Raw genomic sequence first — 18,535 nt, forward strand, 5'->3', positions numbered from 1 at the left:
CGACAATTATTATTCTTCAATTTCGTGTAAGCTCTTTCCCCTGTTCTGGGCGTGTCTTGGTATTTGCGTGAACCATCTTATTCTGCGTCATCCCACAGGTCTCTCTTATTTAAATTTTAATTCTAATTAATTTCTTTTATTCTTGTTATTTCCAAACGATTGTAGTCATTTCTCTTCTAATTCCATTAACACATTTTTAACTCTTTGTGATTAATTTCCGATTCTATCCCTTGTTGTTTACCCCTTAACATTATCCAATGTTTGAATTTTTCTTTTGTTTTTCCTTGTAATAGGCCATGCTCTGGCATTTTAAGGTCTATTTAAAATATATTTTATAATATCCTGCATTGTTTTGGGATCTGTGTGTTTCATGTCACTCCTTTTATAATTTGATACAATTTAAAGCTAATTTGTGATTTTCTGTTTATCTTTCCATTGGTTTTCCCATCAAATAAGTAAATAAATCTGTTTGCCTGTTATGCTTTTAAAACGAAAAGTGCGAATGTTGTTGTGGTAAAAGTTTGTGAATTTGTCACCTATATGAAGTAATGGCTTCGGTTGTAGCTCTAAGGGTTTTTTTAGATTATATATTGTGTTCTGAATTTGTTTAAAATTATTTATATTAAATAAATAAGTTGGAAACTCTGGTATAGAAGACATTTGTATTACTGAATGAAATCTGTTACATTTATCTTTTGCAGAAGATGATGAAGGACTGCAGAGTGAAGAAATGGAAGAAGAAGAAGAAGAAGAAACTCTGGCCTTCACCCTGGCATCGGCAGGTGAACATTCCATTAACAGTGCTTCAGAATCTCAAGAGGGATTTGATGCGGCTGCCGTAGTGATGGCCCCCGGTCCTGCTGCCTTTCTTTCTAACAGGAACACATCTTCTGGTGACAGGAAGCTAGATCGTGTGGTGTGATTAGATCTGCTAGATTGGAGAGTAAAACTCGGTCGGGCGGGGAACAGACGAAGAAGGTGCTTGTGTAGCCAAAGAAGTTTTATATGATTGGTTGGTTGATTGAGAACGGTGTGTGGGCCGTCATTTTTTAAAGAACTTTACGTTGTATTCTGCAGTACCCCATAAATGCTTACGATCCTCCCTCTCAGTTATACCTTTCAAGACGTAGGATGTTCTGCCATTTGCACAACGTTCTGTGTTCTCTGTTTTTATTTTATTTTGTTTGTAGTGGTAATTCATGACCATTTCAGCGACAGCTAATAAGACAATGAATTTTTTTTGCTGTTGCTGTGTCTGTAGACTTGTAATGAATTATTTGTCGCAGGAGTGTTACTCAGACTATCTGATGGAAGTGGTTGAGCCATGTGTACGAGTCGGCAGTCTCCGTTACTTTTATATTGGTAATGCTATGATATATAGATAATGACAATGCTTTATGCTATATTAAAAGTAGGGGAACATGGGGTACAATGAAGGAGAAAATTGTTTTGTCATAAACCCTCAGACATACTCAATATGTTTTACTGAAACAATTTTTTTCTGCATGAAGTGCAGTAAATTAACACTTTGATGTATTTGTGTTTTAATCAGTTCACGACAGACTTTATTTGAAATTAAAAATGTCAGTCATATCATTTGTTTCAGGACTCAGGACTTTTAAATCTCAAAATGCGGTTTGAATACTGAAAATACAATGAAGTTTAAAAATGCAGATAGGCTGTTCCAAAAAAAACAAAATCTGCCTGGAATCGTGATGTTTCTTTTGTTCAAAGCATGTGACAGTCGTAGAACTGCAGATAACAAAAAAGTGTAAGTTTGTTTTAACTCTTCGTCTGTTTTACTTTATGTGGATATGAGAAAAATTGATGCCAAGGGAAAAAATATCTCTTCTGCCTCTTAGTCTGTCCACAAGATGATCGTTTATGGAGAATAATTTTTATCTGCTTTTCATGGACTGATGCTCTATCTTAAATTTCAGGTTTTATCCTCCAAAGTGTTGCTTATTTTAAGAAAATTTACTTAATAGTTATCTTTGGTGCACATCATTTCTCCAACGTAAAAATTAATTTCATTCCGTGGACATACTGCTGGACAAGAGCAAAATCCCCTTCGAAAGGTTCTTCTTCTATTTTATTAACATTTTTGGAACACATTACTTCTGTCACATCAGTGCTGCTAACATTTTTACAGCACTGTCCCCGAGTTTCAAAATTGTATGAAGAAACACTGTAAATGTGTGGTTATGTCAGACATCAGGTATCAATTTAGGTAAACTGAAATGTGAGTTGAGAGGCTGTGTTGAAACTGCATTGTGTCAGTACTTTTTCATAAAAGGAAAATAATTTGTTCCCAGGAATGGAAAAGTACAACATATTGTTTACATTTATTCATAATATCGAACTTATAAATAAATGAGTGACGTATGAATGTTACGCTTGTAATGGCACCAGCAATGTAATTGTTTGCATTCCTCAACTTTGATCAAGGAAAAGTATTCGGAGTGTTTTAACACCGGTTAGTATTCTGTAAACAGTGAAAGACAAAGCTCGAAGGTTCTACTTTTTTTCGGAAGCTTACGGCGTATTTCACTTCTCACGATGTAACAGATCTTCAGTTAAGAGAAATGTGTAAAGCAAGGTACCAGTTGTCACAGCGTGACAGTTCTCTAGACCAGTGTTCTCTCTCTCTCTCTCTCTCTCTCTTTCCCCACTCCCCACCCATAACACACCTTAATTTGTCAAAGACACGTGATGGCGGACCACAAAATTTTGCCTCGTGGATATGGGGTACAAATACATGGCCTTAAATATGTTACACATAAATCCGCGCCCTCTAAGGTTGTAGGCATATGAAAACAAAACAGCACATGTTGAATAAAACCAGCAGTGAACCTTTGTGTCTGCCGTACGAATTATGATTACGAAAGAGAAGATACTGAATTTCTTTTAGCTCAACATGCGAATGTACAGAATCGTACAAATACTCGCAGCACACAGGTTACAGAACACTGCTGTAGACAAGTGAGGTCTATAACAAATCTTCCTTGGTCCATCTTGGGTATATTGCCTAGTTTCCTGTTGATTGAAGATATAATCGCTTGTCCGCATCTGCCATTTTCCAAATTTCCGTTCCACACTTAATTTGTTTTGACTTCATGTAAGCGTGGAATGAACGTCTTGCCCAAAAAGACAAGTAGTTGTTTGTCAGTTGTTATGTGGGCTCCCGGAGCGTAATTGTGAATATATGAGATGCTTCTTTAAATCCTGCAGGCTTGTCACTTTCTCTCACATGCTCTCTGGTGTCCGTGTCATCAAACAGCATGTACCACAGTTCAATAAATCTGTGCTTTGACATTACAGCAGGAAATATTGGCCTTCAGAGTACTGGATCAGTAGACAAAAGCATTTTCAAGGGCTCTCACCTAGTTTTCAATGCCCCGATTGTCAAAAAAATGCCATATTTTCATTTCACCCATTAGCAAACAAATTATCCTGTTTTATGGGATTCTTTGTTTCCAGTCCTCGTAACCCCCCCCCCCCCCCCCCCCCCCGGGCCAAAGTTTGCATATTTTACAATGTCTATCATTTGTGCCCCAAAGAAAAATTTTAAAGCATCTACAAGATAATAAATTCTCTGAGAAGTTGTTAAGTCTTCTTCAGGCATAAATACAGTCTCTCTTGCAGTTAACTTTGGCTTGCATGTAGTATATACTATTCTATTCGTGGATGTGAAATTTTTGGAATATCCATTATTTCGGATTTACTTGCGCTGACAGGAATCGCATCATCTGCTGGCAATCTTACTGAAACAAAAGACTTGAATCTGTATGCAGGGTGTGATCACATCTCAAATGATACTTAATTCTTTTATAAAAACACATAATTAAATTTCAACATTAACAACTGGAAATAACTTGGTAATAAATTCCTGACAAATTATTTTTTCGTAATACGCGAGTAGTTGGTTGTGACGCTGTAGCTCAAGAGCAAAGTTGGGGTGAATATATTCCTGATGGGAACTGAAAACTGAATATCGGTGGTGTAAAATCATTTCTCCTGAAGAAGTGAGATACAAAATTTACAGTAAAGCCGGGCCACATTGAAATGTTTCATTGCGCCCCGGTCGCAGTCTGAATGTTAATGGATGTGACATAAAACCAGTAATATGATGAATTTGTAACTCATTTGGATTGTAAACTGTGCTCAAAGCTCTAAAATGACCACCGCAAAATAGAGGTAAATTCGAAACACACTTGCGTTGAATTGCGAGATATTTAGGAACACAAATTTTACTTTAACTGCTTGAGAGCTATAGAGAACATAGATCTCACAATCAACAGCAGCAATGTTCAAGCAGGATAATTGTTTGTGCTTGTAGTTTAACTGTCTTCCACAAAGGTGCCATCTTGCCACTTGTTTTTAAGAACTAAAAGCTATTTCAGACTGTACTCCATGTTGCCCTCATTTGGGACTTTGGGTTTTGTAGACACGATAGAACTGTACAGAATTGTTCTAGCCAGTGATGTCACAAGCTTTCTGGTGGATCATGATCTTTGGCTTGAAGTGCTGTGAACAGTGACCTGTAGCATAAAAGATAAAGTAGTGTCGTTCCAGTGATGTGTATTAATTGTGGTAGATAATCAGAGAGTCGGAAGCTGTCAATATTTTTAGCGTTTTGACAAGATTCACTGTTCAGACTTCTGAAATCTCATTTTGACCATTTGAAAATGAATGTAATCTTAGTGTGCTACAGGTATACTCAGAATGAATTTATATCTGTCTATGGAGTACATAAATTATCCAGTATAGGATATTTACGGAGAATATTACATGAATGACGAGAGCCACTTTGTTTTATTCCGTGTGTATTCTGTTTGTGGGGGTGTGTGTGTGTTCTTTTGCTAGAGATATATGAAATGCCAGCCTAAAAGAATGTCTCAGGAATAACTCTCAGAAATATCTGTTGATTATTTTTGAGTTATGCTGTAAAGAGTTACTCACACCTCAGTCCATACAGGGTAATTCATAATATGATTTAATTGATTTTATTTTAGCATTTGTCTCTTTTTGGAGGTTAATTGATTTATTGTAAATCAAATAAATGTGATAGAGATGTGATATTTGCTTCAGTTCATCTCTTAATGTATCAAATTATATTTTAAAAACTGTTGCGTAAGTAGCATAATTGAGTACAAGTTTGTTCACTTATTATAAGAAGTGGATGCAGAAACAGAAGGTAACACCACAAAATATAATTATTAATATTAGCATTTGTGTGTCAGAATCGTTTGTGTCTGATGAGATCTGGGAAGATTTTTTGGCACTTGGACTGAACTGTAGGTTGAGGGAATGCGTAGAATACGCGACTCTGTGCTTTGGAGTCCGTGATGAGCTGCTGCTTACCATTTGCTCAGTCGCCATGTCACTGGGAGTGTTAAACTATAGACTACCTTTGGTTTGCCAGGTGAGTCGAGACCAGAATGGGTCGCAATGAACAGGTCACAACAAGGCTTCTAAGAATGTACTGTGATGAGAGTTATCATTCAAGTTGAGTGTTGGAATTTGTATCGTCTTTATCTATAACACAATATGGAAGTTCCGTGATATTTTGAATTACCCTGCATTATCCACCATAAATATGGATATATGTCAGTAGCTTTACTTGTGGTATAATTAGTTTTATAATACATATTTTGTTGCAGATTTTCCATACCAGATTTTCTTTATTGACTTTTTAATTGCTTGATTTTTTATTTTCTTCTTTTTCATATGAGTATCACTGTACACTGATGTAGGCCTAATGGTGTTTTGCTGTATTAGCAAATCTGGCTTTCATTTGTCCATCTTACATATGAGGATTTATAAAATAAATATTTTAGTGTCTCACTGTTGTGTTTTATTTACATCTTTCAAAGAAAGCATTACAGAAATGTGTATATAAATATCTGTCAGTTACCTTATCCTGAAAACATTATAATGTCAGCCCAACTTTGAATTTAGTTTGTGAGAAATGCTGTATTGAGTCATGTAGTTGTTGTTTTTTGTTGTTGTTGTTGTGAAGCAAAATTAGCATTTTGTGGTTCTTTCATGGGAATTGGTAAAATGAGGTGAGTAGTCAGTTCCAGACAATTTACTTTCAGGTTAAGAACCCCTGGTCCCCATTAGATAGTAGGTTCCAGAGCCAGTCTGGATGCTGTGGTGACAAGAATTTCTGATCCTGAAACTAATCAAACCTCAGTTGTCCCGCCTGTAGCCTAGTCACTTTACTGTCAGTGCTATGCTGGACGACTGTGGTTCAAAGGTAATGCAGTTTAAAATCGCTGAAGTACTAATAATTCAAATTCATAGACTGGTAAAACATTTGATTTTCGTAAGACTTACTCTGTATGTCTCATATTTAACAGTACAAATAATATTTTATAAATTTTAATATTACTAGCATGTTTAAACATGTTTATTTACTGCATAAGAATCAATATCTTTATAGGGAATGAAAATCAAATACACATCATCACTCTCACTGAACATTTAAATTAGTGGCATATAAAAATGAGTTAACATAAATTTCCAATTAGTGTGTATCAGAGAAAAGTGCTGGTAATAAAACTTTGCTGAAGCCAGAAGATAAAGCACATTGACAGTACTTCACTACTGACATGCTGTATCAGATTGCATGGATGCTGGCTTCTTTCCAAGCATCTTGTTTTCTTACTATCAAAAACAAAAAAATAAAAATACTTATCGAAGGAAAAGGAACCTTGAAGTTTGTGAGGCCAGCAGACTAAAAACCAAATGACTGGAAGCAACACAAATATGATTTATGGATCAATACAAATCCCATAGAATAATTAAATGTGTCAAATATTTATGAAATTGAAGACTATGGAATAACTTACCTCCACTACAACACATGCAATGAAAACAGAACACTAGAGTGAATGCACTGTAGGAAGCCAAATAAAAGAGGTTATTTTCAGTGGACTTCAAAGTCATGTCACTGTTTCATGTAAAGATAACCTCAATGTAGATTAATACATAATTTGTTAGTAATAACCTTATGAAATTTGTATTGTAATAATTTAACGCCAGTTTATTAACTTTAAACCATTGAATACAATATAATGTATTTACATTTATATCCTTCATATGCCAAGCCAAGGATGTTTCTAATACAATTATAAATTACAAAGTTATGACAATTAAAGTTCAAAGTATAACACTCGTGCACTTATGAAATAAGTCACGTTTAGAACATTAAAAATAACAGTAATGTTCTCAGCAGAATGTTTAGGTTTTGATTAGGAGATTTAATGTCTGTAAACTTCAGAATCTTTTTCTTCCTGTTCAATGTCATTTACACATGTGATTGTGTAACAACATTTTGGCCTTCATGACATTGGCTGAAATATTCAGCTGGATTGATTTTGTAAGTAGGTTGCATTATATACTATTGTATTTATTCATCGTTTATTTAAAAAAACTTTTTCAGTAACTCTGACTAATGGGAGTATGATTGTGAATAATCAATTGGAAAGGATGTAGAAGGAAGCAGTAGCGGCCTAATTTAAGGTACTATCCCACAATTTGCCTGGAGGGACTGAGTAAAACCACGAAAAGACCTGAGGCCAAGGTTTGAACCCGGAATCTTCCGAATATGAAGCAGGAGTGATAACCATTAATTATGTGGTTCAATAAGGTGACAAGTAACTTTTTTTTACACCATGTGGTTGATGATATTTGATGATCTCACTGTCAGCTTGAATGTAATGATAGGAGAGATTTTCTTAGTGGTATAAGTTTCGTTTGGTATCAGATGAGTTCATTCAGACTACAGCCTACATTTAGTATCACCTTTTAGTACTGCATTTCTGTATTGTATTTTGTCATTCCTTGTTTTATTGCACATATTCTTGGGATCCTCAGATTATTGTAATTTAAACATAATAATTTTATTCTGATTTGAAGAATTGCTATTGTATGGTTTATTCTGCCATCAGTTCTTGTCCATCAGGCTATTGCAGTCTGTGTCTGGCTTTCCATACATGACTGTGGTAAATATGTGAATAATATTTAATATCCTAAGTGCAAGTGATGGACATCAGTTATAATATTGAATACAAATATTTATGATCAAAACATTTTTCATTGACAATTTGCAAACCTCAGCTGTCTTCATTCCTAATGAATATTAATCTGTTTTAAGGTTGTGCGGTACATTTCAGTAAGGATAATTTGGATTTGTGTTAATGAAATTTCTTTTATATGTATGAAATATTTTTAGAGGACTCTCATTTTGCAGATAAATCTTCATCTTATGTATAAAAGTGAAGTGAGAATTGTATTCACTTTTATCCTAAATTCGGAGAAATTTCCTCTGTCATTTAATGGTTTCAGAATTATTCATGGAGAGACAGAGTAGTCTTTTCAGAGGAGTATTTATGATAGTTGAAGAGTAGTTAACCTTCTTACCGATTAGGCTATTGCTCACACCAGAAGCCGGCGTTATGTTTACTTGTAAATAGGTGGCAGGATAATACTCAACCCTTCACGTAGCGGAGTTGCACTTCTACAGGCAGGTGAGAGCATTTTAAGGAAGCGGCTGTTGTAATAGAGTTGAGGTGTGTTGTGAGTTGTTTAACAGAGCATTTTGAGGAAGTATTCCAAATCAAGATGAATATAACATCCGCAGGTATAGTAGAGCATTAAGATATGTTTTGTTTTCTAATTTAAGAGCTATGTAATATCAAGTCATAATTTTGCGTTCAAATAACCACTGTTTCATGCAAGTCATTGCACTTGACATCTAATTTTAGGTTAAGTTGTACACGCTACTGGTGTTTGGTGTCGGAGTCATCACATTAAGATTTTGGATTGCTTCAATGTGATGTAATTATTGATACATATATTTTCCTGTTAATTTATTATTTTCTTATTGTGTTTATTTTCAGCGGGTATAATTTCCCTTTTGGAAGAGCCCATGCCAGAGCTGAAAGTTTTTGCATTGAAGAAGCTCGATTTGATTGTTGATGAATTTTGGCCAGAAATTTCAGAAGCAATTGAGAAAATGTGAGTTTATTGTTTTGAAGTTCGTATATGGTCATAATACAGCCCACTATAAGCATTTGCTTATAATTGTCATAGTTCTTTTGAGATAATAGTTTGTGGAATTTCTTGCAAACAGTTTGTTGAATATTTTATGAAATATATAGTATACAATTTATTTACATCCCAAATTGTGCAGAGTCAGTGGGCTGGTCACTCACTACTCATAAATGCACACTTCAAGACCAATAAACCTCCAAAAAGGAGGCGGCGAAAACCTACAACCGGGTTGTAGAGCCAAGAAACAACAACGACAGTAATTCTGAAGTTAACTTGCAGACTAAAACTCTGCTGTTTTAACCGTGCTAGGGCCGCACTGTTGTATAAAGTAATAGTATCACAAATATATTCTCTTTATCGCATTTTATGGTGTAGAATATGACATAATTGTTTGATAAACCTTATGATTGCTTATCTTTTGCTTAAAGTGTGCATTTGGAACACGTACAATATTTTGTTTGAATTTGGTACACCTGAGAAGCTAGTCAGGCTAATTAAAATGTGAAACCTCTAGCAAAATTTGTTCAGTACATTTCCTGTAACAGGAAGGTGCTCTATCACAGCTGCTTTTGGTGTATGCTGATGATGAAAATCTGTTGGGCAAAGAAATAAATACTTTCAAGGGCTAGTAGGGATCTTGGTCTAGAAATAAATGGGAAAAAGACAAAGTATATGATCATGTCTTGGAATCAGAATTCAGGACAGAATGAGATGGCTAATGAATCGTTCAAAAATGTGACAGAATTCAAGTGCTGTTCGCGACTGTAATTTTGAGACTTGCAAGGAATGCAGGAAGTTTGAAGCGTTGAAGGCAGACGCTGTCTCTCCTCCTTCACCCCGCAAGTCTCAAGATTACAGCCGCGGACAGCACTTGGGTGTCACGCTAATAAATCAGAATGACATTTATGACAAAATCAAGAGCAGATTAAATTCAGGGTTTGCTTGGTATCATTCAGTCCAAAGTCTTTTGTCCTCCCATCTCACATCACAAAAAATTAAAATTAAAATATACAAAAATGTAATTCTGCCATTTGGGCTGTATGGGTGCAAAACTTGGTCTCTCACTTTGAGAGGCTGAGGGTCTTTGAGAACAGTGTTGAGGAAGATATATGGACCTAAAGGGGAGGGAGATGGATCATGGAGAAAATTGCATAATGATGGACTTTACTCACCTGATATTGTTCGAGGAGGATGAGGTTGGTGGGACGTGTAGCATGCATGGGGAAGGGAGGGGTGTTTAGAAGGTATTGGCTGGGAGGTTTGAAGGGAGGAGACCTCTAGGAAGACCTGTTCATAGGTGGGAGGATAACGTTAAGATGAACGTTAGGGAGATGCGAATTGGTGAAATGCACTGGATGCAGGTAGCTCAGTATGGAGGCCAGTGGTAGGCTTTTGTGAGCACAGCGATGAACCTTTGGGTTCCATAAATAAAGACGAGCCAAGTATGCAATTGACTTTTCAAGGAATTTCCTGCGCAATAGAGTGAGTGAGTTGGAACTTATCTGAATGATTGCAGCGAAATTCTTCACGAGAATAAAAGTTTCACTCAGCACGAACTCGCAGCTCTTGTGGCCAGTAAAGTGTACTATCATCTGGGGTCATTTGAAGACTCTCTGACTTACGCGTTAGGAGCTGGAAACTTGTTCGACGTTAATTCACGGACTGAATACGTGGATACAACTATTGGTAAGCCAGATATTTCATATCACTGCAAATAGAAGTTAGTTAATTGTAATTCTTCTTTAAGGATGATCTGAATTGCATTGAAACTTAATAAAATGTGAGTTAGTAAGTTTATTCAGAAATTTTGTCTCGCTGTTTTTTAGCCAAATGCATTGACTACTATACACAGCAAAGGATCGCTAAGGCTGAGAATTCTAAAGATGCAAAGGAAATTGACCCTCGTTTGGAAGCTATAGTGAACAGAATGTTCCAGCGCTGCTTGGACGACGGCCAGTACAGGCAAGCCCTCGGTCTGGCCCTGGAGACACGCCGAATGGACATCTTTGAGAAAGCTATTATTGAATCTGTGAGTATTTCTAAATTGTCAGCGCTCGGTAAATGCTGCACTAATGTAGTGTGATTTTTTAAAGCATACTTCACTTGTTTGTTCATATTTAGGGATTTACAAGTGGACCCAGTCAGTCGTTATGTCGTGATTGACCGTGGGTTAGTTCGCCTGTGACACGGTTTACTCGTTTAATCCTCACCTCACAGGGAACTATCGAGGGTCATCTTCTAGGACAGTGATGAACCAGTGACATGTTTTTATTCAAGAAGCAGGATCGTTGATTCTCGCTTTTGAGGCAGCGACCATTGTACTAAATTATTGTTAATATGATGAATGTGCCCTATAGCAGCAGTTATACTTCGATTATGATTTTTACTCACGCTCTGTAACTTCAGCACCAGCGCATTGCCCTTCTTCTCGGTATAGCCAAACAGTTAGCCGACTCATTAAAAAAATCTTCTCATGTAATTGTCATGATGAGACAAGTTAATTTATTTTTCTGCATTTTTTTTACATTGTTTACAAAATCTGGTTTATGTTTTAATTGGAAGTAATGATATGTTGCAGGAAGACGTAAATGGGATGCTGTCATACGCGTTCCAAGTTGCGATGAGTCTCATACAGAACAGGGGCTTCCGTAATATAGTGCTGCGTTCGCTGGTCGGGCTGTACCGAAATCTGGCGACACCAGATTATGTCAACATGTGTCAGTGTCTTATCTTCCTTGACGATCCATTGGCTGTAGCTGAAGTTTTAGAGAAGCTGAGCAAGGATACAGAGGTGAGTGCAAATAATTGGTCCAGATAACCACCGTCTACGATGGAGCTTTCTGCCACCTGAACATAGCAGATAGACCCGTGGCTGGAGATTTTAGGTCTCTTCTTTTCCTGGCCTGCTCTTCAGCTGCCCTCTGATGTTGGTCTGAGCTTCATCTCCCGCAGTTGGGCCTTGGCCTTGCTCAACGAGAGCTTTCCTTTCATAAGCACACTTCTTCTGCAAGCCAGGCCATTTCTTTCTCTTGATGGTCGGGTTTCTCGGCATTTTGTATGGGAAGAAGATTAAAAATTACATTTATTGGAAAAATGTAGCAATCTGAATACGTTATAGGAACTGGACATAAATGATATGGAGGATTTTTACATGTGTGTCTGATGTTTCACAGTAATATTCACTGGTACAACACGGCAGCTATAGTTTTGACATAACAGAGTTTTTATAATTACAGGATAGTGTTCTTATGGCGTATCAGATTGCATTTGATCTGTATGAGAGTGCAACGCAACAGTTCCTGGGCAGAGTACTCCAAGCTCTGAGGGCCACGGCCCCTATTCCTGCAGCCACAAATAAGATTGTGAAAGTACCAGTCGAGGGTGCAGCTAAGGAAGAGGCGTCTGGGGAATCCAGCTCTGAAGTGGCTGACGAGGAGAAGAAACCGGAGAGGAAAATGGAGTCTCTCGTAAGTCAGACGATATTTAGTTTTGGTTTTCGCTGCGCTGTCTCTCCAGCTTTGAGAGGATCACACTTAAACATTTCAAATGACCTCTTGACTTGTTGTTGCTCGTCTGTTCCTATCTTTTATGAAAGCCAAAGGTTCATTTCTGTATTCACAGAGACCCACCACCAGTTTTGTGATTTCTGTATTTAGTCATTATTTCACCGTCACAGTAGCCGCGCGGTCTTAGGCGTGAGCCTTGAGCCGCTTGGTCACTGGGACCTTGGGTTCGAATCCCACTCAAGCCATGATGTTTGTCCACGTTTTTCTGTGTTGCGCTGTCCTGTGTACAGGTAGAGACCTTGCGACGAGACGATCGCTCGTCCAAGGAGTCCTACCAACTGTCTATAGAGCGAGCCAACGAAAGTTGGGACCCGCAGATGCTCATGGCACTGAAGAACGGGTCGCCTAAGTAAGTAAGTCATTGTTTTCTGCTTCAGAATGAAGAAGAGAAATGTCACCAACAGAGGGTTGAAAAATTGACAAGCATTCTAAGCGGTGAAGTCTCCATCGACCTCCACCTTCAGTTCCTGATTCGCAGCAACCATTCAGACATGCTGATCCTGAAGAACACGAAAGATGCCATCAGAGTGTCCATCTGCCACACTGCCACGGTCATCGCAAACGCTTATATGCACAGTGGAACTACAAGTGATCAGTTTTTGAGGTGAGAGGTTCAGACCATTAGTCACCTTCAGTCATGGTTGCAAACTGTGCAACAAAAATCAATTGCGTAACATTTTCTAGACATGAAATCAGAAGTGACTTAAGTGTACAGCTGGCGCCGTAATTCCAGTCTTGGTCTCCGTGTATTCGTCTTATGCGGCTTTTCTCTGCGTTTCTTTAATTACATCGTTTCATGTAGACAATAATTTTTAAATACAGTGTAATTCTTCAACCAATTACAATTCTTTTGAGTGGCATAAAACCTGACTAATGTGAATATTGGTATTTTACTGAAAATTGAACATTGTGAAGGGGGTCATCTTATATGCAGGGGTAAATATGGCATTTGTCAAACCTGAAAGAGATTTAATGATAATTGTTTGCATTTTTCTAGTCAGGGAAGATAAATATCTTAAAGTGATTGCATCTCCTGAGGTTTCTGCAAGAGTCTTTCTTCATTTTTGTTGTTGGGATGTTCCGATGGTTTAGAGGGCTGTATTCGACCTGCGGGTCATCATTTGCTTACTGAAATTACTGCAAGTCATATTTGTTTTACAGTGTGGAACAAGTGTACATGGGTACAATTTGTTTCTATTTATTCCAGTTTAGTTGTCTTAATTAATTTGTATTATTGCAGGGATAATTTGGAATGGCTTGCCCGAGCTACCAACTGGGCAAAGTTAACAGCCACGGCTTCTCTCGGAGTGATTCATCGCGGTCACGAGCACGAAGCCCTTCTTCTGATGCAGAGTTATTTGCCGAAAGAAGTTGGACCCAGCTCCGGCTACTCGGAGGGTGGTGGCCTCTATGCCCTTGGTCTTATCCATGCCAATCATGGAGCTGTCATAACTGATTATCTGCTTGGACAACTCAAAGATGCACAGAATGAGGTGCGATTCGTTTTCCTCGAAGCTTGGAAGCTGTACGATGGTTTTTATTAACCTCTGGGATGTTTGGCCAGTGTTACAAGCTTTCTAGTCGGACTGTGGCTTCGTTTGCTATCGTGTAGGATAGGACGTATAGGAGATATTAGAAATTCATGCACAATTTTAGTTAGAAAACCTGAAGGGAAGATCTAGGCATAGATGGCAGGGCTGAATGTTAACGGAATAGACATGAAGATGTGGGCTTAATTCGTATGCTAAAGACAGGATTCAGTGTTGGTCTCTCGTGAACATGGCGGTGAACCAAAACGTTTTCATAAAAGGCACGGAATTTCTTGACTAGCTAAGTGGCCGTTAGTTTCTCAAGTAGATCTGTGCTCAGAGCTGATTTATTGATTTTAATAAGATATGTTTTAATAATGCACAGCGTTTTGTATGTCGAACCATGTTTGAGATATTTGATAATTCCATTAATAAGAGTATTATTTTCCTGTTGTCAGATGGTTCGTCATGGCGGTTGCCTTGGCCTGGGTCTGGCTGCGATGGGAACAAACAGGCAGGATGTGTATGAACAACTGAAGTTCAATTTATACCAAGATGACGCGGTGACTGGCGAAGCTGCCGGCATCTCGATGGGCATGGTGATGCTGGGCTCGAAGGCTACGCAAGCCATTGAAGACATGGTGGCGGTAAGTCAGCCTTTGTTTTGCTTCGTTCGATGTAGTCCGGTGACGGGCTTTTGTGAACACATTGATGAACCTTTGGGTTCCGTAAAGAAAGTGGGTTATTCTTTGACAAGCTGAGTATACAATTGACTTTGCAAAGAATATCCTTTGACGTAGAGTGACCGTGTATTATGATATGAACACATGCCATTGTTTTTTGTCTATTTGTCAGTCGCCTGGAATTTCAGCAGCAGCAGCAGCTCTTCAGGTTATTTATCTTCTTTAGTACCAGCTCTGCCTGACTAATAAAGTAACAGCTCCACAACTTAAGATGCATCTTCTTTTTTCTTTAGTGGAAAATTTATTCATAAAATTCTGCTTTTAATTTGAGGTTTTATTAAACAGACGGCCAGATTTAAGTGCGAATTAGCTAGCGTTTAAATTCAGCCGTTTGGAAAATACATATTATTTACTAAATTTTTTTATTTAAGCTTTAAATAAAGACTAGAATGTTCAGAATTGATCCTCGTACCTGAGTACGACATTTTTAAACCGAGCTTATATATTAGTAGCGTCGTTAGTTTATATTCATGGGCGATTATATTCCTTTCACATAATTTTTTCTTTTCTTTTTTTGAAAATGTCTGTAGCTCTTGTCAGGGAAGTGTGGTACAGACATGTGGAGTGTCTGAGAAGGAGCAAGATATTGCTGTTCATCATTAGATAGCTGTGTTCTGCCTTGGTCTGGGCGTGTCTCAGTAACGTGAAATCTTAACATATCTGTTGATGTTGTCTTTGTGAAGCAGTTTCAAAATTGAAGTTTAACAAACAAACCATCAAGCGTAGCCTCGGGCAGCAGTTCTTGAATCTCTCTCTCTCTGGAAAAAGGGACTAAATCCAAATTTTCTACTTCTAATATTTTGAACGACGCATAACGCAGATGCACATCTGGCGTAATGGGGAACCCTCACGTTTCAATTGACGCGTGACTGTATTTGAATCAGCAGATCCCTGACCGATGGTTTGGTCGTGGTGGTCCGCAGAATTGGCCACTGTAGTAACTGGATCTCATTTCCTCTATATTTCCATGTACGAGGTCACACGTAAAACATGGCGAACAGAAGAGGTGAACTACGTCATTGAACTTTTGATACTGCAGGAGCCACCGTAAATCTGGATATCGCTTTAACTATTTAATTAACTTAGAGTATTTTAATTGAAAATGTTGACCCCTAGTAGAAATGCAGTTAAAAGGGAACACGTGCGTCCTCTGCGTGATACGTACGTAAACTGTGCATGTAGGGGCGTGTTTCAGTTTAACGACCTGCTGGACAACCGATTGTTATGATATTTTAGCCGACCTCAGCGTTGTACTTTCTAATTTCCTGTAATCAGTAATAAGAAGGCGATAAATGCACAAACTTATGATATCTCGGTAATACTGGCGTTATACGATAAATGCTTTTGAAATGATGTCTGGTAACAGTTTTAAAGAAGTATATGCAGCCATTTTTTATGTAACGTAATAGCTTGGTAAGATGTTTTCTTTGTAGAACATTAAAGAACGTGTTCTTACAACATTTTTCTTTAGCTTAACAGAGATAACTAATGGAATCTGGTATGGAAGTTGATCAGAAAATGCCTACAAATTAGGTATGAAACATTGATCGTAAGTCAAGAATTACAGACGTGGCTATGGTGCATATTTTTGAGGTGATATTCAACGCATTTAGTGTAGTGAACTTTTTTACAGACAAAAACTACAACAACATTCTGAAAAATTGTTTACAGTTGCAAGCACTATTAAAAAAGTGTGACTGCAAGGTTCAATTGCTTGACCATCTTCACGCAGGTCCAACATGCTAATCCATTTTGGAATTTGTGTCTTTCTGTTCACACATTTCAATTTGAGAATCTCTGGACAGGTTTTCATAAAATTTCTATGTTAGAGGAACATCTTAATTTTCTTATATATCTACGTCATACTTTCATTTGAGATTAGATGTGTATTAGCATATCATTTCTCTTTGGAAAAAAAGAAGGTTCAAGTAAAAGTTGTTTGTCTAATTAAGATACCGTAATAAATGTTTCATTTCAGAAAGAATTTTATGAGACTTTTCTCTTAAATCAATGGGTTAAGAAAAATCTGGGCATATATTAAATGTATTGAATAGTTTGTAATTTTGGAATATAAAGTGAAGGTCATCTGTTTAAATTATTTTGTGCTCACGGACAGTCAGTTTCTGATAAACGCGTGAAACCATAGAGGAGAGACTCGGCAGTTTTTTTTAATAAGTTCCTCGTCAAAGTTATTCAGAACAGCCAAAAGTATTTAGAATGCCATAGCGTGAAGAACACCTTTTTAAACTTGTGTAAGTGTCGCTGATAAATTACATTTTGCTCAGGAAACAGACGCTGGAGTGTCAGTTGTTATGATCGTGGATTTAGCAAAGCAAACTGTGTCCGACATAAACAGTGTAAAGAAAAGCTCTGTTTTCTTAACTCACTGTTATTAAATTTGGAGGACTCGTGAGATTATATTGTAAAGGAAAAGAATATTATATGTTGAACGCTACCATCGGCCAAGATAAGACGCTTCTGGTTCTTTGCTGGCACTGAGATTGAACGTCGGAGCCTTGCTGCTTGTTGGATAGGCAGAGCTTACTGTGCGCGCATGTGAAGGGGAGTTTGGTTGAAGGGGGGTTGAAAGTGGTAGAGAGGGTTGGCAGAATGTAAGGGTGAGGTGTTGGGGGGGGGGGGGCTATTTGGTGTGTGTGATTAATAGCGTACATTGATTGGACAGCTGAGTAGTTCATCTGTCAGTTTCACTACAGTTCAGCTTCTTTGGCTTCCGCGCCCCTTGTCTATCTGTCTATCCATTTCTCTTATACCCTTAACTTACATATTGGTCCAGCTGAAGTGACCAGAGATTTTAACGGCTCGCCCAGTCTCGATTAGTTGGAGGTATACAGCTAATTAGTTTTGTGAATTATACATTGGAACCAGGGAAGGTTTCTTAAATTTTAACGATAGAAAGAGGCTTATGTTAGAAGGGATGTGCATGGAGGAAGCAGATATTGGCGCTGTGTCATCGTAATACGGTGAGTTGGAAACTAGGACAGTCCAGCTCCCGTGTGTGTAGCAACGTGGCACAAAAGCTGATGACAGCTGCAGCATTTTACCAAGTCTAATGAAGTTCATTTTACGCTCGGTTTTTCCTCTCCAGCGCGCGAGTCCTCCCCCCTGCATGTATTTTGATGCAGGTAGTCACTGGACTAATCAGTGTGATTTTCGTACAGGTTACAGGAAGGCCATGCTCTGCACATGCACGCAGTTTGTAAATTATATTATTCAGTTCTACCAACTTTTACGTATATGACTTTTTGGCCCATCCCAAATCTTATAAGACTGGAAATAATGTGAAGTTTTTCATCATCGTCTTCTGGGTTTGACTCGTAGGTGGTTACCAACGTTTCAGAGGAATGTACTGCCTCCATCTTCAGGACTGAATTTGATATGAAAGTTAAGTATTGGGGAGCAGCTTACAGACACATATCTTGGGTTTTTTTTACCCTTCATCAGTTGCAGTTTCTCCCATCATTTGTCTTCTTGTCCTCGTGGAAGTAACGCAGTGTACGATCCAAGAAAGCACGCTTGCTTGAAGTGTTAGGTGATACTAAAACTTTATATCAAAATTGAAAATGTGTTGTTAGGAGTACACTGAAATTCTCAGTGTTCTTCACACTACATCACA

The 18,535-nt window shown here is 37.9% G+C and overlaps 2 protein-coding genes across 4 annotated transcripts in view; both read left to right on the forward strand.

Annotated features, from left to right (window-relative positions):
• Window positions 1-5,847, forward strand: part of gzl (godzilla E3 ubiquitin protein ligase) — a 20,177-nt gene extending 14,330 nt beyond the window's left edge. For all 3 annotated transcript variants that reach the window (XM_087343417.1, XM_087343415.1, XM_087343416.1), the window contains one exon: window positions 702-5,847. In XM_087343417.1, the coding sequence (XP_087199543.1) occupies window positions 702-922 (221 nt within the window). In that variant the 3' untranslated portion in view covers window positions 923-5,847. The remainder of the gene's footprint in view (window positions 1-701) is intronic.
• A 2,666-nt stretch (window positions 5,848-8,513) lies between these two features.
• Window positions 8,514-18,535, forward strand: part of Rpn2 (Regulatory particle non-ATPase 2) — a 233,167-nt gene continuing 223,145 nt past the window's right edge. The window contains exons 1-9 of the mRNA XM_087343418.1: window positions 8,514-8,650; window positions 8,910-9,027; window positions 10,580-10,749; window positions 10,890-11,092; window positions 11,642-11,854; window positions 12,300-12,530; window positions 13,007-13,233; window positions 13,870-14,122; window positions 14,617-14,805. Coding sequence (XP_087199544.1) covers window positions 8,632-8,650; window positions 8,910-9,027; window positions 10,580-10,749; window positions 10,890-11,092; window positions 11,642-11,854; window positions 12,300-12,530; window positions 13,007-13,233; window positions 13,870-14,122; window positions 14,617-14,805 — 1,623 coding nt within the window. The 5' untranslated portion in view covers window positions 8,514-8,631. The remainder of the gene's footprint in view (window positions 8,651-8,909; window positions 9,028-10,579; window positions 10,750-10,889; window positions 11,093-11,641; window positions 11,855-12,299; window positions 12,531-13,006; window positions 13,234-13,869; window positions 14,123-14,616; window positions 14,806-18,535) is intronic.

The sequence above is a fragment of the Zootermopsis nevadensis genome, unplaced genomic scaffold (assembly GCF_977971745.1).
Source record: "Zootermopsis nevadensis isolate Lab colony 2312 unplaced genomic scaffold, Znev_1.0 Znev_ptg000005l, whole genome shotgun sequence".
Lineage (NCBI taxonomy): Eukaryota > Metazoa > Arthropoda > Insecta > Blattodea > Termopsidae > Zootermopsis > Zootermopsis nevadensis.